The sequence below is a fragment of the Anopheles maculipalpis genome, chromosome 3RL, assembly GCF_943734695.1.
Source record: "Anopheles maculipalpis chromosome 3RL, idAnoMacuDA_375_x, whole genome shotgun sequence".
NCBI classification, from domain to species: Eukaryota; Metazoa; Arthropoda; class Insecta; order Diptera; family Culicidae; genus Anopheles; species Anopheles maculipalpis.
The window spans coordinates 80,436,214-80,457,808 of NC_064872.1; the positions used below are offsets into that span (position 1 = coordinate 80,436,214).

General features: G+C 44.6%; 5 protein-coding genes across 6 annotated transcripts in view; 2 read left to right on the top strand and 3 right to left on the bottom strand.

Moving 5' to 3' along the window:
• Positions 1 to 21,595, top strand: part of LOC126561488 (uncharacterized) — a 581,387-nt gene that overhangs the window by 428,704 nt on the left and 131,088 nt on the right. The window lies entirely within an intron of this gene.
• Positions 1 to 21,595, bottom strand: part of LOC126563452 (H/ACA ribonucleoprotein complex subunit 3) — a 334,268-nt gene that overhangs the window by 229,923 nt on the left and 82,750 nt on the right. The gene's annotated exons all lie outside the window — the stretch shown is intronic.
• The window catches only part of LOC126563527 (uncharacterized), a 387,646-nt gene that overhangs the window by 53,367 nt on the left and 312,684 nt on the right, over positions 1 to 21,595 (bottom strand). The window lies entirely within an intron of this gene.
• Positions 1,142 to 18,056, bottom strand: LOC126561465 (uncharacterized). The gene is made up of 6 exons (XM_050217630.1): positions 16,845 to 18,056; positions 15,427 to 16,776; positions 4,845 to 5,007; positions 2,660 to 2,895; positions 1,494 to 1,700; positions 1,142 to 1,420 (listed from the first exon to the last, which is right to left on the bottom strand). The coding sequence occupies exons 1-6, from the start codon at positions 18,054 to 18,056 to the stop codon at positions 1,142 to 1,144; spliced, it is 3,447 nt and encodes a 1,148-aa protein (XP_050073587.1).
• Positions 9,461 to 21,595, top strand: part of LOC126562593 (replication factor C subunit 5) — a 431,263-nt gene continuing 419,128 nt past the window's right edge. Inside the window, exons 1-4 of the mRNA XM_050219142.1 lie at positions 9,461 to 9,567; positions 9,668 to 10,118; positions 10,200 to 10,414; positions 10,489 to 10,708. Of these exons, the coding sequence (XP_050075099.1) occupies positions 9,471 to 9,567; positions 9,668 to 10,118; positions 10,200 to 10,414; positions 10,489 to 10,708 (983 nt within the window). The 5' untranslated portion in view covers positions 9,461 to 9,470. The remainder of the gene's footprint in view (positions 9,568 to 9,667; positions 10,119 to 10,199; positions 10,415 to 10,488; positions 10,709 to 21,595) is intronic.

Here is a 21,595-nt window from a genome sequence, read left to right on the forward strand (position 1 = left end):
TCTTGTGAAGTAAACTATATAAAGCAATTCCATTTGTTTCCATCGCTTTGTTATCTTTTGTACATTATACATTTTATATTGGTTTTCTTAATGGGTAAAATTGAATAATTTAACTACAAAAGCGGGTTCTTTTTATATATATATATACCGCCCGCTTATCGGTTCTTATCCTCTTGCATGTGTTTTTGCTATGCATATGTACATGCAACCCTTTTTCTTTTCACCCTACTAATCGAATGATGTACTAGATGTCAGCGCGTGGGATCATCTTACGAACCTCGCTACGTCTGTCGGGTGTGCAAGTACATCCACTATTTATAGACAGAACGACGGGGACACAGACACACAACATTTGACACTACACACCGAGGATCGTATAACCGTATTATTATTGGGAGACAACAGGATCCGATCGCAGGCTCGGATCTCGAGTTTACACGCACGCAATCCTTTACCACAAACACTTCTGTAAATATCACAATTCATTTTATTACTCGTTTAATATGTTTCATGCCGAAATGCTTGCGCTCGCGCTAATGGTTTTGTGTGTGTATATATATATAGATATTTGTTTGTGTGTGGTGTATATATATATTTAATATATATAATTTTCTTTTTACATATACACGACCTTTTTAAGCTGTCTATCAACAGAAGGGCTCCGTTTAATTTCTTGTCTAGACACATCAATCCGGAATGCTCGTTCATTTACCATTATCCAGCGAGAACCAGGGATACGGAAGATACCGGATGCAATGTACTAATATGATCCTTACCTACCCCTACAGCTTTCGTAGGAAGTGGGAATAGAATCACACCCCGAAAACTCGCTAGAATTCCCGTCCCGTGTCTCTCTTGGTGTGGTTTTTCGGTAGAGAGGTTCACCGAACGGAGAGTCCACAATACTGAAGAACGAAAAGTCAAACACAACCCCACCGGTCCGTCGTCTATCTAGATGATCCTCTAAGTAAAACATCACTAGTACATGTCGTACGAGGCTACACGCTATTGTTAACCCGTAAGCAAACTCTCTCTCTCTCTATCTCTCTGAGTAACCTCACCCTTGAATCGGAAGCGCAAAAAGAAACCTCACACCTGCCTCCATTCGCCCTACTAAATTCCCGTTCCCGGTGACCGCCCCTTATCGCTGTAACCCGCTGCTACTGTGCAGTGCGACAGCTGCATCATCATAATCCACCTCCGTTTCCTCCAGCTTAGCTGCACCGCTGCAGATCCGGCACTTGCAGCAAACGATACAGGGAGCGGCCAGCAATAGTAGCGGTGAAGCCACCAGCAACAGTATCCCGAAGCCGGCAAATATCCCAATCACCTGCGCCCGGTGCCAGACGACCGATGCTCGCGAATGGCCCAGCTTATTCTTGCACGGTCCTTTGTCGTAGTGTCGTAGAAGAAAGTCGTCCTGGAATGAAAGGGCGACACACGTGTCAAGTTTCGACTGGTGTGGTGGGCATCCCCGGCCTCTATATACTCACGTCCAGACTAGCGAGACAGTACCAGCAGAAGACGTGTTTGCACCGTTTGCACATCATCTGCGCGCAGCCCTCGTCCTTCTCGATCGGGACGGTGCACATGGGGCAGCATTTGATGAGATCATTGTCGAACGGGATACCGAGCGCGTCCGTTTGGCCGTCCACCGCAAGGCGGCGCGAGTTCTCCTCGCACGACATCGTCGGATGCCACTGTAGTTGGTAGAAAGTGTAAGTAAGTTAATAATGTTTTGTACAGGCAACTTGGTTTCAGGGATTGGTTTGGGGAAAATTAGTTTCTGATGTACTGTGAACAGGCAAACCTATATAATATATCCATATATATAAACAATTCGTTTCTTAGATTTAATATCTAATATTAAACCTCTCCTATTTCTAACCTAACAGCGTAACTAACTAACAGGCTAATGGAAACGAAAGGAGGCTAAGGATGTATTGAAATCAAGGATCAGGAGGAGGATTTGGGAGCAGAGAACGAGACGGAACCCTTAAATGGATTGAGAAAGGCAAAGCAGGAATATCCAGTAGATCAACAAGAAGGGAAGCAATGAAAGGAAGGATTCAGAAAGGAAGCCAAATAGTCGACATCTGGACTTTTATAAGGATGGTAGAACAGAGGCCTAATCACCCAGCAATTTATGAATAACAAACCTGGTGAAAGGACAATTTAAAATAAATAAATAAAATATGGTTAAAGACTTCTGAGCAATTGCGAAAACACTGTTGATTTTGCTATTTAAGTTTAGGCTAGGCTCTTAGAGGTATCACAGATTAGCCAAATACTTCCTGAGCCAGTCCTTGCGGGCGCATCTCATTAGAGTGCTCCAGGCAGTTGCTAGAGCAATTGCTATTGGATCAATAAGAAATTCTTCTATTTCTATTCATTTGTAGAAAGATAAAAGAGTCGAAGCAGAAAGCATGCAGGTCCACTACTTCAAATCTCTGGAATAGAATCGCTATTCCTCGTGCTATAACGCTCACAAGGTTGGTCCTTAAAGAAGAGCCTCCGAATCAAGTAAAATACAAAAGGCCTAAGAACATTAAATGACATCCTATGTCGGACCACTTTTACACCACTGGAACTGGAACCGTCGGAGAACTCGTTGAAGGCCTATTTCTATACAAAATTCTAACCGTACCACAGAACTTACCGCCTTCTTACATCCCGAACAGAAGTCCTCCCGACACGTTGGACAGTGTACGGCGCAGGGTGATGGCATGCTGGAGGACGATGGTGACAGTGGCACGATTCGATCGGGACAGACCGATGAGCCGGTTTGATTGATACCTCCTGCCTGGCCGGCCTGCTGTTCCGTCGCACCGACGAGACAAATCGTTTCACATCCCGCTTTCGGGCACCAGGTGCGGAATCGGTCTAGTTCTACCTCTGTGGAATAGAATAAAATGAAAAGTTAGGTATTGTGCATGAAACAGACCACAACCACACGCCTGACAAGGGCTTATCCAATGACAAACGTATAAGCAGTTTCCGGCGGATAAAGATTAACCGTGCCTCCCTTGCGCTGTGTCTGGAGCTGCTGGATTGATGATTCATAATAAATCAAAGCTCTGCCGGCGGGGAGGGGACGGTTGTTTATTTGCAGATGATTTGTATAAATTATTCATCCCATTATTTGCTGCTACCGTCATGCCAACGCAGCACGTCGTCGGCCATTACCGTTGCGTATCGCGCCATTTGCTAGACCGCGTACGGCGTTCGGTGTGTGTGCACAAATTGTGGACGGACAGTGACGTGACGTTGGTTGGCCGGATTGATTTATCATTTCTGGGTGAAATATTTCATCAGCAGCCTAACGCTTTCCAATATCCACAGCAGAGTGCGGAGGGATCGAACTAAACCTTGTAAGTGTTTAATTGCACCAGCGGACGCATCTCGCACTGTAGTGTGTAGAGCAGTTGATTGTACGAATTAATTGCTCTTGAAATCGAGTTGCACACTTTCCAAAGTATAGATTGGCCCTTTCCGAAACGAACGGTTCACTCTGCAGGAAATAATTCAATTTCAATGCCATGGTCAAAACCCGGCGAACTTTCATCCTTCCGACGAGCACGAGAGCATGAGTTCGGGGAATGGAATTTTCGCACATCGCATGGCAGAACTTTCTCTCCGCGTCCCGGTAACCGGTCAGGTAAGGGTGACGAAAAACTGCACTTTCTGCTTTCGCGTGCGAGCTATAATGGGGCTAGTTGGGGTGGCTTTTGAAAATGGGGATAGATGCAATTACTGACACAACACGCATGAAGTCTACAAATATTTTACAAATGATGGTGCTGGTGGGAGGTATAAATTATTGCTCCCACTTTATTAACATGAAACGATCTCATCGAACAAGCTATGATGGGCTGATTTGCTATGGAAAATACTTGTAAAACGGTCCTATTTGCTCATAGTTAGTCTTCCTGTAGCAGAAACTAATTGGGAGCAATTCTTGAGCTATGAAGATCTCTCTCGGGCGTCGAGAGAATCTTTCGAGGATGATATTTACAGAATTATCCTTCAAAAAGATCGCTTCGGAAGCTTCGGAAAAAACAACGACTCAACTGCCATGCGGATCTCCAACACAGATGATGGGATATGGATCCTTCAGTATTGTGAAAATATTGAGCAATCGAACGACGAACGTTTTGTGAAGCCTGAAAGCCCCTTGGCCTTGGAAATGTTTTCTTGAAGTTCTTTTGAAGTCCTATTTGTCTGAAAAAAGTTTGAGAACACCTATTTCTAAGCATTTTGTGGGCAAGATTTATCAGGAATGAATATTTTGGCATGGCATCTTTAAGAAGGACGTAACACCATTAAGTCTAGCAAGTCATTCGATGGCCGGCGTGACCTAGTAGGTCTTTAAGCCAAGCAGAAATAGATCATCATTCGTATGAAATTTTTAAAAGACTGTACAGTTGTAGATTAAGTTAGTTACAATAATATATAAAAGCTGATAAAATAATATTTTCCAGTCAGTGGCTTACTGGCCCCAGAAGCCAAAAAATATAAGATCAATGAATCGACTAATTAGGGTTGAAATGCTGGAATTATGGAATTTTGGAATTAAGGTGATGCTGGAGGCACTACAAGAGTTGTAGTAGCTTTCAGACCCGTGCGTACTGGCGGATGATAGGGTCGCCAGCCACAGTATCAGAATGCTGAAACCTGAATGCATCAGCAAAGGGAATTATATTGAGAGCTAGTGTAAAGCCTCCATGGTACCAAGCTTGAAAAAGGCGTTAATTCTCTACAACCAGCGGGATATGAAAATCCCCAAAACGTCTCTATTATTAAAATTCTCTTCGAAACCCCTCTTCGACCCGGTGGCTACTTACCTCTATTCAGTCGATATCGGTGGTGCTTTTCCACCAGGGACGATGACGCTAGTGCCGTTATTTCTGCGATCGTGATGATGCCCTGCGCGGGACACATCGCATCAGGACAGGACACTTCGTACGCACCTTCGGAAATTTCAAACTCTATGTAGGCCGTCATGCACTGCATGTGTGTGTGGAAAAAGAAAAGAGAAAGAAAACCGGAATGTATTAATATTGGCAGTTAATTACACATTTAACATTTAACATCAAGGGTTCAGCGAAAAGAAAGTTCGTGAAATTGGGTCGAATAAATAATTAATTATTTTTAGAACAATTTTCTTGCGTAGCACGATTCGTCCTTAATCGTTGCATGATAAAAAGGTAAAAATACTTAAATGGCGAATATAGGTACGCTTAAAGTATAATTAATTACCACAATCAATTCCAGCAGACTGAGGACAATTTTTGTGATTTTTTTAGTCACAACTCAAAACCCGCAAAACCCTCCACCATTAACGTGTTTGCACAATATTGGGATTGGGGACCTTTACAAGCTGAAACCTAAATTGCAGAAGAGTTTGGTTTTGTCGTTTTGCTTCATGCAGCTCGTGTATCGTTATTGAGTTTGTTTGAGCGCTCTTTTGAGGACTGTTTTTATGGTGATTGAATTAATTAAGCAGCTGACTGAGCATCATTCCAAGTGTCTCGTCAAGTTTTTGATGAGCGCCATTTAACCCATAATAAAGATGTGAAAAATCACTCCCTTGAAAGTTGACCCTTGGGGGGTGCAAGATATTCCTCGTATTAATGTGGAAATCAAATCGAATATTTAATAAAAGAGCGAGGGACGGCGACGGAGGCCAGAGAAATGTTTGAGAGATTGTTTAATTACCTAAGAGCGATAAAAACTTAATTGAGAGCTTATAAGAATTGTAAATAAATAAAAATAATAGAACAATATTTCAATGTTTCATCGCACAAGTATCATTACAGTCGATAGCTGTGATTACGGCATGATAATTGATACTTCGTGACTCTGTCCATGGCCCCATCCCCCGCTATCGCGTTCGGTGGATGGATGCAAATATGTTCCGCGGACGATCTATGCCCTCGGTCAATAACGTACAATTAATTTCATTGCATTTCTCAGACACTCGGAACGGTCTAGGCGTTGTACTTTGATCGTGTTATTCACCATTTTTTCGAGGGTGCGATGTATTGCAGTCATCGATCGAGAGAGACGTTTCGTAACGATCCATGCACTATTGTCACTTATCGAGAGGTTCATCAGAACGTCCCTAACTACACGTGAACAGCGCACCACCGTTCTAACGCTTATCAAGATGAACGCCCCAAAACGTTCGACATGAAACGTTTAGCAACTGCTGACCGTCCGTCCACTGCCCTTTCCGTGCTAAGATGGGGTGTTGTAAATGGATGTAGACAGTAGTGTGCCCGGCACCGGTCATTGTTGAACACCAAGTTCCGATTTCGAGCGCCATGACGAACCGGACATTAGGTGCGCTAGATCTTAGCCGTAAGATAAGTGTGGAACGCGTGTGCTCTCTATCCCACTCCGGGTAAAGCAGCAAACAACACTACTGATTGTGCATTGCTATTGTGCATCGAAATTGCAAAACAATCACTCCACGGCTCCTTCATCCATTCACGATCATAACTGTTCGTGATCGTATCGACGGGGTAACACGCTACACAGTGTGGCGCAATTTGCAATCGTTCTTGTCCGTATGTATCCTTCCCACTTCTAACACGATCAATCAAATTGGGGTTTAACAGAAGAAAAAAAAAACGCCGGTTTCATAAGCGCCACGAAAGCAATTAGTTTTGCAAATGGAGTTTAAATTGTTTCTTCAAGTGGTGCCGCTTAGAAGAACAGTTCGGTTAAAGAGATAAAAATATTAAAGCCTTGTCTATTGGTTTTTGAATTATGCTGCTGTTTTGCTTTGTGCAAAATTTAAATTTTTTTTTTGCTTGTTCCGGGGAGCAGTAAGACAATTATGAAAATTAAAACGGACACACTTAACAGATTGAAAAGGCATCGATCAGGCATCGAAGCATCGCGAATTTCATCGATACTGAACAGCTCAATTAATTATGATGATGGGAACAAACACGAAAAGGTGTTTTTGGAGGGTAGATGTGAAGAATACCAATGATTCACATCTGAAATTGAACACCTTAAAGTGTTGCACAGAATGGAGAATTAAAATTTATGGAAAGTTGGTGAGAGGATCTGTTTCAATATCCTACGCTTTTTAGTACTGAAATTTATATATGTTGAACATCAACCATTTGCTAGTAATTTTGATCAGTTTTCGAAACTCATTAGGCATTTATTAATTAATATATTCTATTTAAACCGTCATCAGTAAAGCATTACAACTATGCTAGAAACCATTCTAAATTTCAATAATTTCTTAATTTGAAGAAACATCCGTAGTTTTGAATTCCTTTTGTTATTTATTGCAAAAGAAAAAACAGTACTTTTGGTAATTAGTATTTGAAATGTAGACAATTCTTGTATAACCATGTATAACCTCCACCATCTATTGGCTACATAAAATGAATAGTTTTCCATTCCTTTGAAGATGTCCCATTTCAGATGAGAGTCACTATAAGTTTAACAATATTTTGAGCAACATTATTTTGTACAACCATCATGGAAGCACAAGTATCAACATTTAATAATCATTCTGCACAAGCACACTTCAGTCTTTATGGTGATTAACTATCTGAATAAGTCTCGCAACGGAACCATCCGTACAGGAGAACATTTTATCAAGAGGGCTTCGGTTTTATTATTTCCGCAGCGGCTTAAACATCCGTTTTGTGGATTCCGATAATCATCCCCATCATCAGCATCATCATCATCGTCGCATTTCACATCGCAACGAGTGGTGTTGTATCAAGCAAACTTCTTCACTCACTTGCCACAACTTCTGCATCGTCAGCATCACACATTTGCCAGTCGAGAAGCTTCTCACTACACACATCGACCTTCCGCGTGTTCTTGCTGTGCTGCAAGCAACATTGAAGAGTTCTGCGTTTAGCTTAAAAAAGTATTTTACGTAAACATTGCAACCGAAAACAAATATTCTCAACAAAAAAAAAGCATTCAAAAAACATCCTGCATGTTGTTGTGAAGCAGGTCTATCGTTTGGCCTTTAATGACAGCGGGGCACACGGTTGGAAGACGTCGATGATGGCGATTTAGCAGCCGCAGCATCATCATCATCAGCAGTAGACGACAGAGCGCCGCGCTGATCCTAGTTGTGCGCTCGTTGAAGACCACTTAGTAAAATTGTTTAGCTAAGACTCGGTGGTAATCCTAGCCGTTTCAGTTGGAAATGAAGGAACGATGCAGAGGTAAAAACTTCTTGGAATGTTAGCTCGATATATGACGCTCAAGAGCCGTATCTGGTGTGATGTGAAGAAGGCACCAGCCGAAAAGCAAACCCCCTCCTTAGCTGGCTGCCCCCTACCGTAGTTTAATAATGGTTGAAGGTGTCATCAGGGCGCATAGCATAGCACCAGAAGAGTTGCACATTAAATTACACCGCCAGTACACAACGGATGTTTATTGCAGCTCTTCGAAACTGCTAAGAAATACGGTTCACGTTCCGTACCACCACCGGCTATCGAAACGACAGAATGAATATTCGATTAAACGATCGCACTCGAAAGCAGGTATTGTGAGCTTCCCATACTTGGTCCCATTTATTCCAAATGTTTTTTGTTTCTTCTTTCCTATAGCAGGTAAAACAAAAGCGGAAGACGGGCAAATGTAAGCTTCGCCGGTAAAGAACAGGACCGACCATCAATAGGATCACGTCGTAATTGGAGAATTTATGGTTCGGTTCTATTCAGAAGCGCATTCGCGGGAAAGCATTGGATGCCATAAAAGCAGCTTCCAGTCTATTCGTGCAGAATATTAAATTAAACGTATCGGGTGGGAAAAACTGCCGAATAGGTCGAGCCAACCCATTGATCATCCAATGGCACTGTTCTTGGACTGTGGGTTACAGTAAAGTATACGGGTCTGAAAAGAAGCACCGGATGCACTGATGCTGAATATTTTCATTATTGTCTTACTGTATGAGAGAAATTGCATTTTAATATAAAGCATTGGACGTTTAACGTTCCTATCATCTAATACAAAAGACAAAATAAAGCAATATTTACCAAAAGCAACGTTCAAATTTCAATTCAAATTACAAAACAGAAACAACTTTATTTTTTTTAAGAAGCTCAAAAAATATATTGAGCGTATTTGGTATAATTCATATGATTTGGCAAATAGCATTATAGAATAAGATTAAATCAATTTTATCCGCATCAAGCTATTAAAAAAATGGGAAAGACATTTAAATTTAATTTTCCCGCCATGTGTTCCCGCTGCCGAAACACAAGGGTTAACTCATATGGAGTACGCTCGAAGCATGAGCTATAAACGGAACCTCTCAAACGACAACTGTCAAAGCTGTGTTGCCCGCCAAAACAAACACAATCCGTCAGACGTTCGTGTGCTTCTCTATTGCGTGCTTGCGGCTCGTTTCGTCCCATCACAATTTTTCGTCACAAAATAGCTCTAATTTCGTGTGTTTGTAGTGAAATTTATTCACCATGGATGCTAGCGTCAAGTCTAATCTGCCGTGGGTGGAAAAATATCGCCCAGCCAAACTAACGGATCTTATTTCACACGAGGAAATCATTGGCACGAGTAAGCATAGCAGCTAGCCGGTAGCAACTCTACCGACCTTGAAACGAGTAGATTAATGTCGATTTCTTTGTATTGTCTTTTTGTTTCTCTTGCTTGATAGTTAACAAATTCATCAAGGAAGAACAGTTACCGCATCTGCTGTTTTACGGACCACCGGGAACGGGCAAAACCAGCACCATTCTGGCCTGCGCCCGACAGCTGTACAAACCACAATCCTTCGGTTCGATGGTGCTCGAACTGAATGCGTCCGACGACCGTGGTATCAACATTGTGCGTGGACAGATTCTAGACTTTGCATCCACGCGAACCATATTCAAGGGTGGCTACAAACTGATCATACTGGATGAGGCGGATGCGATGACAAATGATGCGCAGAATGCGCTCAGGCGTATCATAGAAAAGTACACAGAAAATGTGCGTTTTTGCATAATCTGTAACTACCTGAGCAAAATCATTCCGGCCATACAATCGCGTTGTACACGGTTCCGTTTTGCGCCACTGTCAGCGGAACAGATTCTACCACGCTTGGAGCACGTGATTGAAGCGGAAGGGTAAGAGGAGAGAGAGAGAGAGGCACAAGCGAATGGCTCGTGAAGGAAGTAAATTAATATGTTCCATTTTTTACTGTACAGAATCGACGTGACCGACGATGGGAAAAAGGCACTCATGACCCTGGCCGGTGGCGATATGCGAAAAGTGCTCAACGTTTTACAGAGCACGTGGATGGCGTATAAAAGCGTGACGGAGGTAAACGTGTACAACTGTGTAGGGCATCCGCTGAAAGAGGACATCAATAATATAATATTTTGGTTGCTAAACGAGGAGTCATTTAAAACATGTTACGAAAGTACGTGTGTTTACGATACGAATAGCGTATTTGAAATGGATCATTAGTTTTGTTTTCTTCATTTTACGTTACAGAAATTCAGCAGCTAAAGACCCAGAAAGGTCTGGCGCTGGAGGACATTCTTACGGAGATACATTTGGTTGTGAATCGGCTGGAGATTCCGCCGCGAGTTTCCTCTCAATTGCTGATCAATTTGGCATCGATCGAAGAGCGACTAGCGGATGGGTGCGTCGAAAAGCCACAGATAACAGCTTTGATAGCAGCGTTCAGTAAATTGCGTACTTTAGTCGTTTAGTTTAAGAGTGATCTGATAAATATGTTTAACCCTAAAGCTTATTCCGGGTAGCTAGGAAGTATATTTTTCTGAGTATTTTTATCAATCCTCCAGGACTCTCGTCCATTTCCTATATCACATACCCAACGAATAATAATATTCTACGGGAAACCTAAACCGTGTGTGTCAGATGCTAAAAAGATGTAATAAATTATTTCCATTTATAAATAACATAAAACTGATTTCATAACACTGTTCAGCTGGATGCCTGTGCATGCATTACAAAGAACCTTTCATGCCGGAGTTCCATATAAAACACTCTGCAACCAAATGTTGGGACTACGTACATTTTGTAACCAATTCCATTCGTTCAGACGTGCAAGGGCGTACTGGAATGGTATCCAGAATCCTACGCAACTTCCTAAAGGAAGGCATAAATGCACCAGTACAACAGAGAGGGGGAACAAAACTAGGTCATCCGTTTCAGTCTGAACGTGTGCGAGTGAGCGTAGCAGCAACATTCAGCATTGTTCAGCCCGAAGTAGAAGCCGTTTAGAAATGGCTACATCCGATCCGAGTGCCACACTGAAACGGAATCTTAAATCACACCAAGCACGAAATGTGGCTGGGGATAGGGGCAAAACTTTGTCCTACAACCCTCCCCGAGAGATGAAAGATCGAGACGAACAAATGGGTCTGTGTGCATCGCAATCGTTGCCAAGTGAAAAGCAGGAAAGAATTCAAATAAAAATGAAAACTTTTAACTTTGAAAAAATTGTTCCGAGGAATCGCAATTTTCCAATTCCCGGAAGGGTGCATCGTATCGGTAACCGATGTCGCCTACTGTAATCTACTTAAACATCTGACCCTGGTGAGAGCTTCGCGTAAAGTGAGGTTCATTTAATTTGCCCATCTTTTTATTTTTTCCTTGCTTTGTGCCCTTCAGTTTCCTTCTCTCGCTGGGTTTAAATTACAGAAAGTGGAGGTTGAGCGACTGACCTTCGGAGGGATTTGGATTTCGTTTTGTTCTACATGATCCTGGCACAATGCAAACAATTACAAAAGTTTCAATTACTGGCGCAAAAGAGAAACAGCAGAAATAGCAAAAGAAAATGAAACCGTTTTTGCAAGATTGCTGTGGAGTATTCAATAATCTGAAAAAAAAGGATGGTTTTATCTTCTGCCCTTGCTGAACCCCTTAGGTTCAGTAGGGTATTGCGTTTTCGGTACAGTACGATATAATGCTTGCTTTTAGGTATTTTGAGTTCATTATTCAAATTGATATCTGCTTACAAATTGTGCTCTGCATACGTGTTTTTGCTAGAATTTAATTTCATCGCGTTCCAACTTTTCCAACAACCTAGGCATCATCCTCTAGCTGTTCATATTGCACAGCATGGTGACACACCACATTATTGGTCTCCCTATTAGACAGACAAGAATCACTGCTTTGCATTCGACACAACTTGCGAGGTTCTCTCTCTCTTGATGTGATGTGCTGTAGAGACATTGGAGCCCGGCGTTATGCTGCTTCATTGTACTTGCGCTAAGAAAGCAAAGCCATGAAGCCGAAGCACATGCACATCACATCATTAGAGTCTTGGATTAATTTACACCGGGTTCAACTGCCGGCAAGAATGGGCTGCTGTGTATCGTTCTGCATGGATGAGAAACAAGGCGTCCATCTTTGCGCCGCGTGCTCCAGGGCATTACGATGGAGACGCATGGCGGCGTATGCATAATCGCATTGCAAAGTCAACGTATACAAAAAAAATACCGGGAGGGCAAAGCATCATCTCCAAGTTGCCGTCATCGTCCAAGTACTGAGCACTTCTTAAGCAGTTCACTGACATCACTCGGCACACCCACTTGAACATTCAAACGGTCGAGAAGCAGCAGCAGCAGCAGCAGCAGCAGTAAAATGTATAAGATCGTCATGTGTAACCGGGGTACACAATCTGGAGGTACCGTGGACTTGGGACAAACTCTGCGCTGCTTGACATTATTCCATGCCCTGAAGTGTTGTGTTTGGTGTGTTGAATAATTTGTACGCCCGGGATTCTTTTGTTTCCTTTTCGATGCAGGTTGCACGTAAAAGAGAAAGTTTTGCAGAAAAACTTGGCAGACAATACGTTACGGACGCAGTTTCTTGCACGAAAGTGACCATCTATTGATAGAATATTTTGCTCGTGCTTATGATTGCAACGAATTACACTCAACAGAATCCGGCAGGCATGACATGAGAATGGCACCGGACGACACAACTCATGAAGGATTTTCATGCCGTCCATCTAGACAAAGGTGGCGTGGTATGCTAAAATTGGCATAGAGTGATGGCGTTGATGTGTTCGCCAGAAAAGCTAGGGTGTTGGAATGGTAGGATTTTTTTGAAGCCAAGCCAAGCGTATGGACATAACAGTAGAGGAACTACGCCTGAAGATTCGTTAGTAGTCTAAGTTATATCTACGAACGAAAAAATATACATCGTGGGGTCATGGAAGCATGATCAGACTCCTACCGAAGTTGTTAAGGAAATGCTGAAGGTGAGTCCATCGTTCTACACCTTAAGCCAATGAGTAAGAAGTGAGCTGCTAACTGGCACTCGTTGGGAGTTAACAGGGAAGAATCCTAACTTTCCTCAGCAGCAGCATCCAATCCAAAACTGGCTTGCTGGCTTTTCAAGTCCGGGTCAAATAAAGTAGAGATTTTAGTGCCAAAGAACATGTATAATCAACAACAAGGAATGATGCATTACACCACTGTCTTTCAAAAATAAACATGAAATTCGACCGAAATTAAATCGATTAAGTTTTTTATACTACTATCATCTAAAGCTAATCTATTTTTCAAATGGATACGATATCTGAAAATGCAATCAGCCAAAGTAAAGATTTTGGATTCGAAAAAAATAACACACAAAAGCATAGCATAGCAAATGCTACGTAATGCGACGAAGAAGATATTGCTAAGCTTCATTAGATAAAAAGACAAAATTGAAACACACAGTGAGTAAACATATTCTATCAATAGCACCAAACCCAATCGTTCGAAATGCTAATGTGGCCCACTTTATCAAAAAATCCATACGCTTAACGCACTCTCTATGATAATAACAATGACGACAATTCAGAAGCCCCGGTCTCAGTTTCCTTTTTTTCTGTTGTCGTTGAGCTATTTAAAACATGCGCAGTAAAGCGAGCATAACATTGATGAGTTTTTGACGACGGAACAACAACAATAGCAACGTCAGTGAACAAAAATGTCTGTAATGTGTCTTGCAGCAAATTCATCAAATGGCAAATATTTGCCCTCACAGAACCGGTTCGTAACCGGAATCGTGCTGTTAATTTTGGATCATGCCACCATACCTGACCGTCACAAAAAATTCGTAGATGCCAGTGGCACGTGGTATCTAAGCTAACCTCATCACAAAATATTATCTCAAGTTAATGTTGGTGCATCTTAAAGGCACCATATAGCTCTGACAAGAACTCGGAAACTGGATTTACTGGAAAAGTGTAGTTCAAGCTGGGGGAAATTATACCAACAGCTCTGGGATGTCCGATATATCAGGCCGGGAAGAACAAGCTAATATGTACGAATGTCTCCGGTTGACTCACTGCTCGGTGCGTTGTTGTTTCGCTACACCCGCCATAAAGCAGTCGTAAATGAAAGTGTCTCCCCCTCGTGGAAGTGTTATAGGATGTAATTTACTCGCGACATGGTTTTTATTACGAATCTCTTAATGCACAGCCATTGAATGCACGCTGGCAAATCCCAATTGTGCTCAGGGATACTCCATTTGTGTGTTGGGTTTTATTAGCACCATTCATGGGTTGGTCTCACTTTTACTAGCACGAGCTTCAGTTTGTCGCCAGCCAGTTGGCATCGGCATCTGATGCCGTATGACACACCTTGCCGATGATCCTCCAACGTCGAACAAAAGATAATGGAGATGTCGTCGGTTTACCACCGCGAATATCATTCATTTATGATGCGAATCACTTTTGTACTGGCCTGTGCGGTCGGTTCTGCACAGCGTTCAATACTTCCTGGTCGTGCCCACACCAACACACAGACACAACGATCCGAATGTGTGCTCTGAATGACTCTTCTCCGTACCGGTGTTGCAGGCGAGACCGGTTTTCGCGAACTACACATCACCCGGCAAGGGAGATGGCGCGCTTGATGGTGGACTACACAGTTATCTTGATGATTACCTACTCCTCCCTCCCCCTCACCATTCCTTGGAACGTGTGTGTGCCGTCCGTCCCGTCCGACGGAGTAGGTTTGCTATCCTTCCGTGGAGAATCGGTGGATCGAACGAGAGCAACGTTGATGGCGGGTTGTGGGCAATACATTTGTAATCGAGCATCGTGCAAGTGCACGCAACGGAAGTTCGATGGCATAAAACGGTACTTGTCGCACGTTCGAGGCCATCCGTCATTTAACACCGGCGGCATATATCGTATCACTCGGACCAACGGACCAAGTATGACATTCTGTTTGCTGGGAAATTGTAGATCGTACTACAGCTTTCAAGAGCACAACAGGGCATTACTATGCTTGGCTAGTGGCCAAGTATTAGAAAAGTATAACAAATAGTCGTCATCCGGATAACGAAGTTTCACCGAGCTCATCAACATCAAGATATATCACATGAAGCCTGGGTTATTTGGCTAAACTTTGACATTTTTCAAATAGGATATAAAGTTAAAAAAAGGTGTCTGGAACTTACCTCGGTGCAGAACGAGCAAGCACACTGCGTGATACGTGTCAGGTTCTCGGCACTGAACTCTCCAAGGCACAGTTTGCAGGTGAACTTAATCGTAGGCGTTAAGGCCTTTGTCGTTGTGTTTGTCGTTGCGGCACTGCTGATTGGCGATACCGGTACCAGCTGCGTGGGACTAGGGGCAAACATAACGGTTTTGGACGAGACGGACGCACCCGCTGGACTGCCGGTTGCCGAGTTTGGACTCGGCGATGATGCACCGGACGAGGAGGACGAGGGCGTAGACGACGAGCTGGGCGAAGATGCGGCAGAGGACGAACTGGATGAGGAGCAGCTGGTGGTCGTTAGCCGCAGCAAGTTGCCCACGTACTTCCGCTTCGAACTACCATCGAGCGAACCCTTTTTCGTCGACGTCGTTTTGGGCGGCTCGATCGGTTCGTTACCATCCTGCGAACCGGACACGGGTACGAACGCACCATTTGAGGCATTAAGCGAGTAGCGCGAACCGGCCGCAGCCAGCGAAAGTAGACTAGAACAGCGGGAACAGGTGGCGACCGAGGCGCAGTTACGCAGCCGGTTAAGCGGCCGTATCGGTTCCAACGTTTGGGAGGTGGCATTGGTAAGTGCCAGCACGGTTTCGCATTTGCGCAAACCCCCCGACACTCCGGCACCAGCTTTCATTCCACCGAGCGTAAGCAGTCCCGGACCGCCGGCACACTCGCCCGAAGACGCACACTGACTGTCCAGCAGTAGGGGCGTCGTTTTCGGGGACGCTAGACTAGTGCAGCTAACGTCTCGCTTCAGCAGTGGCACCACCGACCACAGCTTCTGATGCACCGATGACAGCGAGGTGGTCGAGATGTTGAGCCGGCTGCGCGTGATTTCGGCCAGATTGTGCTCGGATGGGCTTTTGCTAATTTTGATCTCGGGCGAACTGAGCAGCGGTGGAGGTGGTGGTGGTGGAGCTGCTGGTGGAGGTTCTTTCGAAGGTCGCCGGCCGACAAGATTCTTGAGAAATGCTTCGAAGCGCCGCTTGCGAGGTACCGGACCACTTAGTGCTCCGGTGTGTGGACTGCTTTCTCCTCCATTCCCATTCCCACCACCACCACCAACACCACCCCCGACTCCCCCGCCCGTGGCTACCCCACTCGTGGGCACCATCGGGGATGATTGGATCCAGCTCGATGGACCCCGCCGGAGCCCCTGACCGGAGCCCCCGAGTGAGGTAGGACGTGTTGCGCGCGACGGCACAATCTGAGGCGAGTGCTGCTCCAGCAGGGACACGGACTCATGTGTCCCATTCGCAAGGTGGTGATTCCTTAGCCCAGCCAGGTTGTGGATGATTGAGGCAAAATCCTGCGAGATACAAAGTACAAATTTAGCCCGCCAGTTCTGATTCGAGCTGTCGAATCTGAAGAACTTACCTTTCCCAAATCTTCACCCTTTCCTTCCACGCCGGTATCTTCCTCAAGTATGTCGTATCCCGGTGCGTTCCAGGAGTGGCGAAACTTGCTCGACGTATCTGCGCCACCTCGACGATGTTCACCGTCAGCAAGGGCGTCGGAGAAGTGTGACGTTCTACTATCACTATTACCACTAGCCGATAAGCCGATAGGCCACTGGAGGCTACGCCTCTTCAATTCTCGCTTCTCACCGTTTTCTACACCTTTGCCCAACCAATCACCACTCAATCGCACACGACGACGCAGAAGCACCTTCGAGGCACCACTTTCGCACGTTGTTAAATCACGCTCGCTCACCCTTCGGCAGGTGACCGGAGTCGCAGAATCTTCCGGAACTTTCTTTCGCGTAAAGACTAGCGTCGCTTTCTTCTTCTGAAGCGCTATAGTCGGGGCACGACCATTCTCGTCCACAACAAGCAGCGGACAGTTTTCGTCCACCTGATCGAGCTGGTTCACTATGACGCTTTTGTGCACTTCGCTTCCCGGCGGGCGTAGTTGTTCTTTATCACTTTCGGACACCGATTCACAGACACTTATTTCGACCCGTTTAAACGAACTGGGCGGCAGTTTGCCCGGTGTAGGTTCGTGGATTTTGGTGTAGTTCGTACCGCCGGCCCCGTTCGCCGTGACTACCGTCGATGACAGCCGGCTTAGATTGTTACCATCGCTCGAAACGCGTTTCAACCGAATGAACTTGTTTACCGATGTGAACGTATCGCACAACGTACCTTGAGTACGGTTGGCACCACTATCATAGCCACTGCTGGACCCACCACTACAACCAACACAGTCAGTGGTACCACTTCCTGCTGCTGCGATACTGCACTGTGGGTGCTGCACCGAATCCGATGACGTTACTGATAGTTCCTCGAGCGTGTCGGCAGCGTGCGACCGCCGTTCGGATGTTTCGCTCCGTCTCAAGCTTAGATTTTTCACCAATATCTCACTCAAATCACAGGACAACGTTTTCAGCGATCTGGTACGATTGGTTTCGGCTAGCAACTCCTTCCGCCGCAGCAAGCGACCACCGCTTGTAACGCCGACACTGTCACCGGTACTGGGCAGCTCAACACTGCGTATAGTAACCACAGGCACGGATGTCCGACACGATGCTGTGGGCGCCACCAGCGTTGGCGCTGACGGTGCAACGGTTGCGATAGTTGTGGATGTCATCGCTGGACGGCTGGTAGGGGGTAGGTGCAGCAGGAAAGGACACGACGACGCCGGTATCTACCGAGATGACCGAGTCAAAATTCTTACTCTCATCAGTGTTCGCAGTATCTAGCGAGATGACAAATAGTGCAACGTCTGCCGGTGGATTAGCCTGGAAAGGATGGGAAGAAATTCAAAAATTTAAAATAAAAAATTTTTATTTTTCAATATTTACTGATCCAGAAAAGGATAGAAACCATGGATCTGCAACTTGTACTTGAAAACTTTCTTGGCAGACATTCCAGATCGTCGTCACTAGAGGAAAACTTACCATCTTGAACTAAGGCAAATGTACGAGCGTAAATTAACTTTGTCCTCCTTCCGTCGTACGGCGTGCTGTAGATGATAAAGAAAGTAAGACATAAACGAGTTAGATTAGAGCCATAAATGAAGATACTAACGTATAAACTATTCCCCAGCCCCATTCCATCCCATCCTGTTTTTTCAATTAGTTTTCTTACGATGGAGATAAATTTACCACCAAACTCTGTGCTAAAGCAATGCAAATATCACTGGAAGCCTTCCTTCAAACTGTTATCACCGACTTCCTTCCTACCACCCACCACCCATGGTGTGTACACGCACCAGATGTGACGCGTCTTGTTTGTGTATATACAGAACCGTTTACGGGTATGCTAAACATCAGCATCTCCATGCATCGCGGGTCGAGGTCTGCTTATAGAGCGCCAACAGCAGCAGCAGCAGCAGCAGCAGCGATGCATCCACAGGAACGGTAAGCAATGTAAACAAGCCATAAATTGCCGCTCTTCGACGCCCTTCCTGTACGTCATCTTCCACAGGCAAGCTCTAGCACAAGATGAAAATGTGCAAACATGTGGGGAGCTGTTACCATGTAATGTGATGTTCTCTGTTATCAGAACAGATCTGTTGCCTCTGAAAACCATAGTGCCCATTACATTTTCATCACCGGATGTATCCCAAGATGCTGGACCCAACCCGATCTCTGCCTGCTTTCGAAGCTCATATGATTAGCGTGGGCGAGAAGAGAGTTTCTAGTGCTTGGGAACACATGTTTCTGTCTAGCTGTACCTGCCGTTGTCTAGTAAGCAACAAATTTAGCACTTCTGTCACAGAGCAACAAAACATCACGTAACGCAAACTCGCTTGCAATGGCTGCATCAAGGTGAAGCGGTTACTCGTTGTCTAATTGAGTCCGATTTCTGGAACACACCCGAGTGAAACACAATTTCGGAGCACAAGAGATGATAAATAGTATACCCATCCGCATACTGGTCGATTATGTTCAATCAGGAGAAGAAAATACAAACATGTACAACCGGCAAAAACCCAACCCTCGCTAGACGACGGAGAGAAAATCGTGGAGTACAATATGTGAGGAACACTATTTTTAGTTCGCCTGCCTAATGACGGATGTCCTCCACCTTCGTTCGTTCGTTCATTCGTACACTATCCGTCGCCGGTCGTTTGGTAAACCTCGTTAGAAAACGCCGTTCAATATCACGGCCGAGGTCAGGTCGTAATTTATCTCTCTGCCGTGACACTTTGACGCGGGGCCCATGCACACACGCCGGCGTAGTGGTGCTCTCAAACTCTGGTGGACTACCAACCACCGCAAAAGCATCAACAACAACTTAATTAGACACAACATACTAGAGCACTGTGGTCTGCTCTGTCGACGGATTTCTGCCGTATAAGGTGTACACGCAAACGGCTTTTTCGTTGAACATCGCAACCATTTAGAACCAAGTGACAAATTAGCACCCCGTTTTTCGACGATACGTGGTAAGGTAATAGTTGAGAGCGCACGATTTACACTTCACTTCACACACAGAAGACTTCCTTGCAATACTTCAAATACTATATGTATAAACGAACACGGCTTCGATTACATGCATCAGCTAGAAAGCTAAGCAAAACTCAACGACAGTACACAAAACGTGACAACTATTCACTTCTCAAGAGGATAACACAGACCTTGGAATGCACACGGTGACCAATATTGCTTTGCCAAGGACCTTTCCAGCACACACTCGACAAGCTGCCGGTAGCCAACACAATACGGTACGAGAATTCTACAGTAAACTATTTGATTTGGATGCTGTTTATTTCCGGCACAGAGCACATCAGGCTCCTACTGGGTTGTCGTTTTCTAGAGTGGAAAGCAATCATCAGCACTACATTCCAGCGTTGGATGGTGAGGTCAAATATTTACCGCGAGCTGCTGCTGTGGTGACACGGGTATCAGTAGAGAGCGAGAGCAACTTCAGCACTTTACAAATACTTGCGTTTATTTCCAATGCGATTAAAGTTTCCTGAGCCAAGCGAACAAAAAATTGATTGATTTTCTTTTCCAAAGTCCAGCGTCCAACTTTACCACCCCAAAACAACAAAAAAAAAAGCTCCCAGATTTAAATGGCTTGTAGCGAGTAGAGTCGGTTTTTTGTTGTCCCCACTAAACGAGCCTTGCCTTGCTGTTGGCGTAGAAATTGGGTTTGAGCAAAATCCGCTGACAATGACAACACCCGGCAAGTATCGCACGGCGGCTGTTGATAATGTGCTATTGTCGTTGTTCGATCGCCGTTTGACGTCACCACTCGCCTTGGATAAGACCAATAGACGCTAAGTTGGATACATGTATGGGTGTACGTGGCTAAATCCATTCTGCTGGTTCGCACTTTAATGGCTGTCAGTAGGTTGTGCTTCAATCGGCCGTCACGAACGCCGAACAAAAATATACCACCTAATCGATAGAACTCGACGATCGCCGCAGCCGATGCCGCGAAGGAATTGTCGACCAAATCAACTGACTAAGTGAGAAAGGGGAAGCGGCAGGTGATGGGGCACAAGAGAACAACTTCTTCCAGCCTTACCTTTGTGTCTCGATGACGGCTTTCGACGAGCGAATGTGTCTGGTCGTTTACAAACCAATTCGTACGAGATTGGTTGTTCTATTGGAGATGGGATCGCAAACATCCGCGAGGATTACGATAAGCTGAAGTGGATGTAGTAGTTTCAAATATGAGTGTACGGTCTAGCAGAATTTTTATCAGCCAAGGCTAACCGAAGTACCACTTAATAAAATTTTCGAACAAACTTTGAAAGCTCGCACAGCAAGGGGAGCCCGAAAAGAACGTGCGACCTTTAGCGGTAGAAATGTTCAGTGAAACATCTTGTAACACGCAAAACATCATTTAAAGACAAACGATCTCCACCATCTCGACAGCTCCATTCCACACTGTCTCTCGCGAACGCTACTTCCTAAGCCTTTTGTTAGACAATTGTTTTGTAAAAGCTTCGTTGTTCGTGCTGAAAACACGATCAAATTTAGTGCTGCTTAGAAATAATGAACTTCCGACAACGCTTATGTCACATGTCAGACATCAATGTGGCAGAGTTTGTGCTGACTAGTGCGCAATATATAGCGTTAATTTTTCATAGCCTTTGACAGATACAGAATGTTTTACATGCGTAGTTTTACACAACTTTACGAAACACGCAGCATGTACGAGCTGCGTATG

Excerpts from the sequence above, each read along its gene's own strand:
- LOC126561465 (XM_050217630.1), bottom strand. The coding sequence starts at position 18,056 with ATGACATCCACAACTATCGCAACCGTTGCACCGTCAGCGCCAACGCTG. Across the intron at positions 16,777-16,844 it reads AGGGTGAAGATTTGGGAAAG|GATTTTGCCTCAATCATCCA; the intron begins GTAAGTTCTTCA and ends TGTATCTCGCAG. Across the intron at positions 1,421-1,493 it reads ACTGTCTCGCTAGTCTGGAC|GACGACTTTCTTCTACGACA; the intron begins GTGAGTATATAG and ends CTTTCATTCCAG.